General features: G+C 49.7%; 1 protein-coding gene across 1 annotated transcript in view; it reads left to right on the forward strand.

Annotated features, from left to right (window-relative positions):
- The window catches only part of ARMH4 (armadillo like helical domain containing 4), a 72,942-nt gene that overhangs the window by 33,711 nt on the left and 27,195 nt on the right, over positions 1-12,036 (forward strand). The window contains exon 8 of the mRNA XM_084842039.1: positions 5,767-6,039. Within this exon, the coding sequence (XP_084698165.1) occupies positions 5,767-6,039 (273 nt within the window). The remainder of the gene's footprint in view (positions 1-5,766; positions 6,040-12,036) is intronic.

Genomic DNA, 12,036 nt, shown 5'->3' on the forward strand with positions numbered 1-12,036 from the left:
TGTCCCTTCCCCAGACTCTTCGCATTTTGCAGTGGGCATGTTGTAGGCATGCGTAGTGCCTGCGTCACTCTGTGACGCCCCTTTACTCCCCTCATCCCTTCACAGCTGCGCAGTTACAGAGGCACAGAGGGGCGTTTTCATCTATTTAATAACACTTTTGCACATTTTTGCAGCTTTGTATCTTCGCAACAGTTGCTTTTGGACTCAGTGGCCAAGGGCTGGGGGGGGGGCCTTGGGGGAGGAACAACATCGCTCCGGCCACCATTTTGGAGCGATGGCTAGGCACGTACCACTCATGCTTGTGAGTGCGAACCATCGCAAGAGTCTCAGGCTGAGGAACTGACAAACTGATGGTGTGGAAATGAAGGTACACAAAACACCCACTTTTTACCTAAAAGGGGTGGAAAGACACAGCAGAGCCCCTCAAATACAAAACAGCCACTGAAGTGTCGCCCCCCACACTCACGGGACCGCACAGCTGCGCATTTCAGTATAACGGCAAAAAAAAGGGCGCGGCGAGTCTGTTAGGGAAGTGCGCAGTACATCACGAGTGTATCGCAGGCATGCTGATTTGAAGCCGCATTGCTGCGCAGTTGCGATGGGGTGGGGGGTGAAAGTGGTGCCATGTAGATGGGGCCCCAGTGAGTTGTGCTGTGAGATGCGCATTGTATTGCCTTTGCAGTCCAGAAATGTGGAGCACGAGTCAGCCCTAGTCCTGTTGACTTGACACGGGATGCTTAACCCTCGCCTGTTGAAATAAATGGGATGTGAAAGTGCTTAACTTCAACCGAACGGTGCTGTTATTTTTATTTATTTTAAAGAAATAAACGCTGAGCCTGTGCAGACCGAGCTTATGCAAGATGACTTAGAAATAAGTTCCACCGAGTTCAGTGGGGCCTCTAGAGAGAACACCTGGGGGATCAATGGAAGCCCCTTGAAGGAAGAACAGGATAGAAATAACTGTAATAAAGACATGATGCCTCCAAGCAAGTGGGCGTAGCATTGGATCTTGCAAACTATAACGACAGCAGACAATTCTTTCTACAAACCCATGGACTCCATTATGCTTGATTACGTTGTTGGACTACAACTCCCATCATCCCTGAGCATTGGCTATGCTGGGTGGGGCTGATGGGAGTTGGAACCCACGCATTCCCCATCCCTGCTCTTGACAAACTTCCCTCGAGGCCAAAAAACCCCGGTTGGCATCTTCTCTGTGCAGTGTTTTGGAACCCAATGAACGTAGATCGCTGCAGGACATAACCTTTAGGGGAGGGGACTATAGCTCACGGGTAGGGCACATGCTTTGAATGCAAAAGGTCTCAAGTTCGCTCCCCAGCATCTCTAGGTTGAGGAGCTGGGAAAGTCCTCTGCCTTAGACCCTGGAGAGACACTGCCAGTCAGCATAGATGAGGGGTGGGCAGCATATGGCCCACCAGCCGTATGTACAGCCCCCTCCCCGCCCCCAGCACCCTGAAAAGAATTTTTGAAATTTTTAGGAAAAAGAAGTGGCATCTGGTGCTAATACAGAGTTCCCAAAAGGTCAAATTTATCTTGTTTGCAAGTTAATTTCACCCTTTTAGGGCTCAGTAGCCGCTCTGGATGCCATTTTCCCCCTTAATTTTTAAAAATTATTATTAAAAATTGTATTGGGTCGACTGTGACCCATGCGGGGGGGGGATGGCCCCCAGACCTCCCAAAGTTGCCCACCCCTGGTGTAGACAATACTGAATTTGGTGGACCAGTGATCTGACTGGGTATAAGGCAGCTTCTCATGTTCTTAAACATCTCACATTGGGGGCGAAAGCACACTTGATGTTCAATGCATCGCCTGGAGTTGTGTGTTCCTCTCTTGTAAAAAGCAACCACTGGGCCCCTTGAGCAAGGTTTGGGCCACGTTGTGCGAGGCGGCGGTGGTGGTGTTAACACTTTCCTCCCACACCATGGTCCCAACAAAAATTGGCACCCCCCAGAAACTGTTATTAGTCCTGCGGATGGAAACTTCCTCCTGGGATTAATGGCAGCTTGAGGCAAGGCAGAGGGCGGGCAGGAATCTTCATCTGGACTATGTTGCGGGAGGAACAGGTTAACCTCTGCACTCTTTGCCTGCCATGGCCCTGATCCTAACTGCAAGCTCCAGTGGCTGCTTTTCCACAATAAAGATTCACCCGATTGCAAGAGACACATTTAATGCCACGTGGCTATTAGAGATGCACAGGCTCTTGTTTATTTATTATCACATTTATATCCTGCCTTTTTTTCCCTTCTGCAAGGAACCCAAGGCAGCTCACATGGTCCTCCTCCTCTCCGTTTTATCCTCACAACAACCCTACGAGGCAGGTTAGGCTGAGAGTCAGTGACTGGTCCAAAGTCACCCAGTGAGTTCCATGGCCGAGAGGGGACTAGAACCTGGAACTCCTGAGTCCCAGTCCAACGCTCTACCCGCTACACCACACTGACTCTTGGAGATGGGGAGAGTATTCCTATCAGGAGCGCTCTGGCAGCCTCTCCCAGTAGATTCCAATAGCCAACTCAAAAAGGATTTCTTTTCAAAGCTTTAATCCTTTTACAACTTAATGACTCTTTCAGATGCTAATCACCAGCGACTAAAGCAAGGAACAGCAGGGTGGCCTAAGCTTCAAGTAGTCAGTTGATCCCCAAAAGAGAGTCACTTGAAGACCCAGAACTTATGGGCTAGGGAGAGATCCTCCCTCTTTCCCTTGGGTACATGGGAGGCGGCCATTGCTTGCGCGCCAAACAGGCGCTACGCCTCCTTTCCGCGCCCTCCATCGCTCGTCGCTCTTTGCGTCTGCGTCGAGTGTCTAAGAAGTCCCCCTCCTGCATTCCCTCACTGCCAGGGTCGCTATCTATCTCAGGAATGCTGGCAGGAGGAATCTCTGCCAGGTGCTGAGCCTGGGAGGGATGAGCTGGCCCCTCTCCCACAGTTTGCTGATCATCCTCAGAATCCGAACTGCTCTGAGGCTCTCTGGGCTCAGTCTCCACCCTGACAATTCCTGCCCGTAGAAAAGACCTGAATTTTCTACCCATTTTTTTTAATACGACAAGAAAAGAGCACAGGGCAGGGTGTGTGGGCTGTACTGTCATTGTCTAGACATTTTGATTTTGGTTATGGGAGAAGACGGTACTTAGAGACAAGAACAGCCACAGGGGCAGCAGCAGAAGTAGCAACAGCCAAGCCGTGAATCTTGAGTGTGAGATGCATGCAGGGCTTTTGGCTGACAAGGCCTAGTTTTTAAACTTGGCCAACATCTAATAAGTAATGCTACCATTATATTGCAATTGCTGCCATATGACGCTGATCTGGGTTAGAATTTTTATCTTAATGTTATCCTTGTTTGTTTTTACATTTGTTTGGGTTTTTTTTTTAAAGATTGGCTGATGTTTATTGGTTACTATGCTTTGGGTTGATTGTGCTAAAGCAAAGCAGGATAGAAATAATTGCAACTAACAAATCAGTATCGGGCAAAAGGCAAGATCCTCTCTGCCTGGGACCCTAGGGAGCCCCTGCCAGTCAGAGTTGGCAACACTGGGCTGAATGGGGTAGTACTCTGACTCAGTAGAAGGCCAGGTTCATTTGTTCATTCCTATGTTAGCGGGGTGCTGAATCCGCTCCGGGTTTCATTCAGAACCACAGAACTCTAAAAGAGCTCCGCACCTTGGAGAGCTCCTTTAGAGCGCTGACTGGTTCTGACTGAAGCCTGGAGCAGATTCAACACCCCACTGACATCAGACCCACCAGCCTCCATGGCCTATTAAGATTGCACCTCACAGAGCAGGTGAACATAGTCCAGCAGGGAATGGCTGCTAAGGCACAGATCTCCTGGGCGTTGTGACAAATGCTGTTCTGCAGCGCTCTCCCGGGTCTTGGAGGGAGGCCGTGCACAGCACCTCCTGTAACGCTGCGCTGGAGTTTCACACCATCAGCTGAAAATAATGCACAGGCAGAAGCAAATCGACCTGGTGTCAGGTTTACTGGAGTACGGCAAGCAAAAAGCCAGGGAATTGCTGCTGCAGCTCCCTGGGTGGTTCTTCGGGAATAAAACATGTCATCTCGAGGGGCAGATGACACGTGATGTGAAATGTCTCCCTGCATTTAACATGCAGCTTTTTCTAAAACGTGGAGAGATCCCCCCTGAGCAGGTTCAGGACTGTGGCAGGTGGGAATTGGGGGGCGGGTTAACTTTTTATTCCTCTGCATGTTGCTATTTGCATTGGGATGGGAGGGAAGCTCCCGCTCCAGCCAGTGAGGACCTCCTTCCCCAAATAGCCATGTTGGGCAGGCAGGAGTTTTGCTGGGATCATAGGGAAGGGTTAAACGTGCCCTCCCCACCCACCTTAGTCCCAATTCTGCTCAACAACACCCCCTTCCCCGCCCGTGTTGGCTCTTTCTACTTTTAAAACCACGTGCCTTAAATGTAACAATGCATTTAACGTAAAGTGCGGTTTGGCCCTTAGGACGGACTGGAGGAGGTGTTGCACACAGACTCAGAGAGGCCATTCTTGGCAGGGCCGGTGTCAAGGGTAGGCCCGGTTGGGCACTTGCCAAGGTCCCGCAACCCGACAGGGGCCCACTGACGAGACCCCCTGGACTTGCTCCTCCTCTCCCCCATTGCAGCCTGCCTGTTCACCTGCCTCTTGCTCTGGCCCAGGCAACGGTGGGGTGAGAAGGAGGAGCAGGAGATGCCCCGGCCTGCTTGCACGCCGGCTCTCTGGCTGTCAAGCCAGCCAGCGGGAGCAGTGAGGAGAAAGAGGTCGAGGAGCAACTGCAGCTGGTGATCATGGTGGTGAGAAGGTGGACTCCCTGAGGGAGGGGGCCCACTGGGGATGCTGAAGGGCCCTCTGAAACCTGGGGCCAGCACCGATCTTTGGGCAGAAGTCCTCAAGTTGCACCCAAGGCAACAGAGACAGCGGAGCATAGCTGCACTCCCTTTTGGAGATATCAACTGCAGCAGTTATAATTCAAATAACTTTTCTGGTTACCCTGAAGAAGAACCTGCAGCGTCCAGGGCTTTGACTCGGTGCCTCCCAGGAGACTAGGTCTGGCACCTCCTTTGTTTGCTTGGCCATTTGCCATAGTTGCACAACGGGCGTTTCTTACTTGCTGCCTGAACCTCCCTGCTCTTAACTCATGAGCCTGTCTTTTCAAGGGGATGCGATTCTTCAAAGCATCTCAGACTTGCTGGCAACCAGAGCTTAGGGAAGCTGACTCAGCAACGAAACGGAGGAGCTGTGCCTCCGAGCCAGAAGGGATCAAGGTCTCTGATAACAAGGCAGGAACGGCGAGCTGCATGTTGCATGAGCTCATCCTTCCCCAACCTGCTGCCCTCCGGTGTTGGACTATAGCTCCCATCATCCCAATCCAGCAGGTTGAGGAAGGCTGCATTAGCTGATACGAAATTGAATAATAAAGTATGCAATTTGTTTTGTGCGGGATTCAGGGGCAGGTATTCTAGCTTGCGTCCCTCCCTATCCAGAAGCCGAGGTCTGGGTTTTTTGAGTTTTCCATATTTTGCCATTAGTTACATACAGAGAAATTGAAGCATACACAATAAGCAGTGTTACAGAGATTAAGAACAAAGAAACCCAGAGCTTCTGATTCAGGCATCCCCCAACATCCCACAGCTGTTCAGATGGAGGGTGTACAAGTCTAATCCATAGACTTGATAATACCGATGAATAAAATCACTTGTGTCTTTCTCAATGTCATCTTCGTTTTCTTTCCTGCCTGTCTAGAAGAAGAGGAGGGGGAGGAAGAGGAGGAGGAGGAGGAGGAGGAGGAGGAGGAAGAGGAACCTGACGAGGAGGATGAGGAAGAAGAAGATAATGATGACGATGACAGAGACCCAGACTCAATGGATGAAAGCGTGGATGGAGACGCCGACCTGTCCAGTTTCACAGTTCCTGGGGAGGCTTTGGAGGAACCACTGGAAGAGCTCGAGAACCCTGCAGGGGAGCTTTCAGGAGGATCTTATCAGGTGCCAAGCTCAATTGAATGGGAACAGCAGAACCAAGGGCTAGGTAAGCAAAACCTGTTTCCTGCAGCATGTTGGCTTTTGGGGCAGCGAATCTTGTAAGCTTGCAGGGAAAGCTTCCAATCTTATTAGCAAACAATGCACATTCTTGCAGTGTTGTCAGGAAGCAACTGGAAGTACTCCAGATGCTTGGCCATGTGACTGAGACCTTGTTTGGCAGCAGCATCTCTCCCTAACTGCAGTCTGGGGAGGGGGCATTGGACATCTTGCGGTACTTTACATGGCAAACTTGCATTGGGTCACGTTGTGGGTCTTAGGGGTCAACTCTGTTGAGATTTGGGGGAAGGCAGTGTGTGCCCCAAAGTCCCTCCTGAGTTTTCTTTGCCTCGTTGCATGCAGAAAGCAGGCAGAGAAGATCTGTACCGTGTCCACAGCAAAAGTTTACTTGATAAACATGGGCTTAGGAAATGTGACAAAACCTACATTGTTTAATGAGAAACCAGTGACATCTGTAGCTCACATTCAAGCCCAGTGTAGATTTGACACGCAATTGCCTGTGTCTTTTCTCCAACTTTTATTTTTTAAACCAAAACAGCCTCGCAGGACTGAGAGTCCAAGCAAAGTAATGGTGGTTGTGGGAGGAGGAGGAGGAGGAGGGGAAGTTTTTTTTTTTTATAACCCTTTCTTGTTTGGCCCGAGGAAAATGGCTGGAAGGGAAAGGGTTATGCAGCCCCCCACCATTCCTCCCCTTCACTTGCAGCCCCACCCCCGAGGTTGCTTTTGGTTTTTAAAAAATTGGGAGGTCGAAAGGAATATGGGTTTGGGGATCAGGGCCTTCGGTGGATTCCATGTGTCCGCCAATCCAGTCCGACACAAATATTCATTGATGAGATTATTAGAAGGAATCCACCATACTGGCATGGCACATTAGATATGGTATCACTGGATAACTGGCGAATCTCAACTTTACTTAAAAAGGAAAAAAGAAAAAGAACTCATGTTTCTATCAGGGCCCAGCTTTAGTACTGTAGCGGGCCTTGTAGGCTATAGCCAGGATTGGATTAGAAGGGGCCTGGGAGGGCCGGGGCCTATTCAGCCTCTGGAATGTCAGAGTCTGCGTGAGCTTCTCTCTGCCAGGGTTCCCACAGCAGAGCCAGGGGGAGTCACCCGACTCCCTGTCCACCTGGCAGCCTGGCCTGGACAGGCAGGGAGGCTGAGGGCCGTCCGTGAAAACCTGGCAGAGGAAGCGTGGGGTCTGCAGAGGGGTCACCCAGGTCGAAGCGTCACTGCCGGAGGGCTGAGCAGTGCCGCCCTGTTCAGACAGGGGCCTTGCTGAGAGGCTCAAGGCCCGTGCCTGTCAAGGGATCCAGTGGGGTGTCCTACAGTCACGCCTTCCCTTTAAGCTGGTGCCAAGGTGAAGAGCCTTTGCTAGGAACATGTCGTCTTCATTGCCCGAAGCCTCCTCTGCTTGGATCCATCATCGTCTGGGCTTTTGGAGGCACTCTGCACATGGACCGGAACTCTGGATTGTTAAGGACTTGCCATGAAAAGTACCGTGAGGCTTTTCATGGACTTGAACTCTGTGGATTGTGTGTCTGTGTTTGTAGTCAGCTCAGTGTATGGCAGGCTGGGTTTGATCTACGACTTCTGGACTTCCCTCTGCCAGAACTCATGCAGCGTGGAGTTGCCAATGCGAAAGCAGTGGCCTGGAACTCCTTGCATGTGTGGGTATGCCCTTCCCTTGATCTTGGTGGGCCTTGACCATGTAGCCTGGAGTTATCATCAAAGGATTCAAAGTTAGATTCTCTATGGGTGTGGGTTGTTTAGGCCGTTCAATAAGTTATCCCCTGATTGCCTGATGGGTTAATTCCAGGAATCATTCCCTTTCCATGTCTGGGGTTGGAGCCCCGTAAAAAGATTTTCTGGGTTATAGTAGGGTTGGAAGGGGCCTACAAGGCCATCGAGTCCAACCCCCTGCTCAGCGCAGGAATCCAAGTCAGAGCATCCCCGTCAGATGGCTCTTCAGTGTCGTCTTGAATGCCTTCAGTGTGGGAGAGCCCACCACCTCCCTGGGTCATTGGTTCCATTGTCTTATTGCTCTCACAGTCAGGAAGTTTCTCCTGATGTTCAGTCAGAATCTGGCTTCCTGTCACTTGAGCCCATTATTACGTGTCCTGCATTCTGGGATGATCGAGACGTGATCCTGGCCTTTCTCTCTATGACAACCTTTCAAGTACTTGACGAGCGCTATCCCATCTCCCCTCAGGCTTCTCTTCTCGAGGCTAAACATGCCCAGTTCTTTCAGTCTCTCCTCATAGGGCTTTGTTTCCAGTCCCCTGATCATCTCTGTTGCCCTCCTCTGAACCTGCTCCAGCTTGTCTGCATCCTTCTTAAAGTGTGGTGCCCAGAACTGGACACAGTACTCCAGATGAGGCCTAACCAGTGCTGAGTAGAGGGGAACTAGTACTTCCCGGGATTTGGAAACTATGCTTCTATTAATGCAGCCCAAAAGAGCATTTGCCTTTTTTGCAGCCACATCACATTGTTGGCTCATATTCACTTATGATCCACAACGATTCCAAGATCCTTCTCGCTTGTAGTGTTGTTGAGCCACGTATCCCCCATCTTGTAACTGTGCATTTGGGTTAGGTACCCAGGAATCCAGGGTCCCTTCCCTTGTGTTCAGAACCGTGGAGATGGCAATGGAGAAACCATGTGGAGGATCTCAGTCATGGTAGTAGCATTCCAGTAGTATTCTGGAATTACATAGAGTCTACAGCTACTGACCATCAGCTATAGGACTTCTGAAGACTGTAATCATTCAGCTTTTGCTGTGGGATTCCCTGCAATAAAGAAATCTCACTGAATTGGGCATCCAGTGTCAGATTGCCTGAGTGTGTGCGCTGGGGGGATTGGGAAATCTGACAGTTTCTAGCCCTCAAGGTTGTTGAGAAATGTTGGAAATTTGTAGATGTGCCTAGGGAAAGAGTTGAGCAGAGCTTCCAGTAGCAGGAAGGTGGGGCCTTGGTGCACTGGAAACACTGAGCTGCCCTGGAAACAATCAGATTGAAGGGTGGTAGAGAAATCTTTAAAACTTAATTAATTAATTAATTTCTATACCACCCAATAGCTGAAGTTCTCTGGGCAGTTCACAAAAATTAAAGCCACAAAGTACAACATCAAACATTATAAAATATGAAAGCTTTAAGCTACAATATAACAGTATAGCCAGAATAAAACTTAGCAGTGATGCAGAGATTTAAAATACAGATTTAAAACAGCAGAGCTAAAAGACTAGGAAGCTAAAATGCTAAAATTCTGGGAGAATAAAAAGTTCTTCACCTGGCGCCGAAAGGAGTACAATGTAGGTGCCAGGAGAACCACTCTAGGGAGCTCATTCCACAGCTGGGGTGCCACAGCAGAAAGGCCCTCTTCCTGGTAGCCACCGGCCTCACTTCCTAAATATAGCTCGGCTATCTCTGTCCAGATAAGGGCATAGTTGTTATACTGGCCTAAGCTGATAAAAAGTGCTCCATGCCACAGAGTTCACCTGGGCCTCAAGTGACAGTTCTGCGTCCAAGAGCACCCCCAAACTATTAACCTGATCCTTTAGGGGGAGCGCAACCCCCTCCAGAACAAGTTGAATATCACCTAGCTGGGCAGATGAACCACCCACTGACAGTACCTCCATCTTGTCTGGATTGAGTTTCAGTTTATTGGCCCTCGTCCAGTCCATTACCGCACCCAGGCCCTGATTCAGAACAGCCACTGCCTCACCTGGATTTGATGAAAGGGAGAGACAGAGCTGGGTGTCATCTGCATATTGATGGCACCTCAACACCGCTGGATAACCTCCCCTAGCAGTTTCATGTAGATGTTGAACAGCATGCATGGGGAGATAGAATAGAGCCTGTGGAACCCCACGGCACAGTTGCCACGGCACAGAGCAATAATCGCCCAGCACCACCTTCTGGAGTCGGACATCCGAGTAGGAGCAGAACCACTGCAGTGCAGAGCAGAGCAGAGCACAGCAGAGCAGAAAAATCATGGGGGGAGGGCAGCATGTGTGATGTAAATCTCATGATGGATGGCTGCATAACAGCACCCCTACACGCACACATATACTGTTTCCATCATCATGGTACCACTGGAGGCTGGTGGCTCTGATGTCAGCAAGGCAGTGAACCCGCTCTAGGTTTCAGTCAGAACCAGTCAGAACTTTAAAGGAGCTCTCCAAGGTGCTTCACATCCCATCATCGTGGATAGCTTCTTGGTACCTTCCCCTCCTTTATGTGGTTTTTCTTTTTTCTTGGAAGAAGCCTGAAAGAAAGAAAGAGAGAGAGAGAGAGAGGGAGAGGGAGAGAGAAAGACTTCTTGAGGACAAGGCAAATCAGAGCTCCCGCAGAAGCATTCTCCTTCAGTAAACAAATAAATCACATATTTTGCTTTGGGATCTAGAGAGAGAAGCATCCATTAGAAACCAAGTATATATCAGTGTAGTTGTTCTCAGTTTCCAATAACAGCATAATTGCTTCCAACCTCAAGCAACTGCCCTCTTCCAAAACTTTGAAATCAGTATTAATCTGCAAGGAGGATCAATATAACAGATATTGCTAGAGATGACTTTCTGGCTTTCATTCTTGCTAAATAAAAACAAAAACTCCTTCTGAATTTCTGAAGTGTAATAAGGAGCCTGAAAAGAACTGTTTTGCATTAACCTATTCATAATTTAGAAGGGTTCAAGGCTCTTGTGTTAACATCAGCATGGTGAGAAGATGTATAATCCACAGTGATCCCAGATATTTTTTTCCTCCTCCCATTCTTTTACTCCTAAGCCACCCTCTGGGCCCATCTGCTTTGCCCAGTTGCTCCATGGGGTTGTGTCTGTTGTGGTCCCAGGTGTCATGCTGCCACTAGAATCATCCTTAGAGGAGCCAGAACCATCACAGCCAGTTGGCTCCTCAGGATACCCTGGCACTGGGGTGATGCCTTTGACTCTGCCTGCTAGAGAGGTGGAGAGTTCGGCTTCTGAGGCAGAGGAAGATGCTGAGCCACCACCTGGCCCCCGAGAATGCCGGTGCCTCAAGGTCCATGATAGGATGGTGGCCAGGCGAAGGAGTGCTCGCTTCCTGAAGAGGACTACTCATGGGTCTGGCCATCCTCATGAGGAGGACATCTGACAAGCCTCTAACAGGAAGCAGCTGAGCGCTGGGTGGGGCTCTAGTAGCCGAAGTGGAAAAATACCGCTTGCACTGTTAGCATGGGAATGTGTTGCTGAGGTGGCGAGAGTCATGTAGGACGTAGTGATTGTGTTAGTGCTAGAGGATGGTGGCTGATTAACTTACTGCCCATGAGTCACAATGCCTAGCGGGGCCCTCGTCTCTGGAAACCGGAAAACTTCCTTTGGAGGAAATTCATAGCCCCTTCACTCAGCGCTGCACTGAATACTGACCAAAGCTGACGTCATGTGCCTTGTTTACTTGTTTGTATAAATACCAACGTCGCCTACTGTTCTGGGTCCAGCCCCGAGGGGCCACGTTGGCAACTCTTGACTGCACCACACCTTGGTATTCTGGTAATAAACATCTGCTCAAACAAAAAGTCGGTGTCTGTTCTCTGGCCAAGCCCGGCAGAAGAGTAAAATTCTGCAACATAGCTTTAGCTGTGTCAGCTCTCACTGGTAGCTTGAGAGCTGCTGGAAACAATGTCTCTGCTAGTTCCAGGATTTTCTACCTTGTCTCCCATGCCTTGCAATGGATACTTTGTGCTACTGCCCCTGGACTGTTTCTTGGCCCTGCTTCTGAACTTAGTAATGTCCCTGACTGATTTACTGTGTTTGATCTCTTGCCTGTTCCCTTGACCGCTCCTGCTGTTGCCTGACCCTTGTTGTCTGCCTGCCTGCGTTCTGACTTCTGCCTAGATTTTGACCACTCTTGCCTTAGCCAAAACCTCCTTGGACTGAAATCTGTGCACTTGCCAACTTGACTATTCCATTGTATTGCTCCCTGTATTTGCTTGCAAAGAGCCAAGACTCAGTCTAGAA

The sequence above is a fragment of the Heloderma suspectum genome, chromosome 1, assembly GCF_057233095.1.
Source record: "Heloderma suspectum isolate Gila_16-S chromosome 1, 16-S_ref, whole genome shotgun sequence".
NCBI lineage: Eukaryota > Metazoa > Chordata > Lepidosauria > Squamata > Helodermatidae > Heloderma > Heloderma suspectum.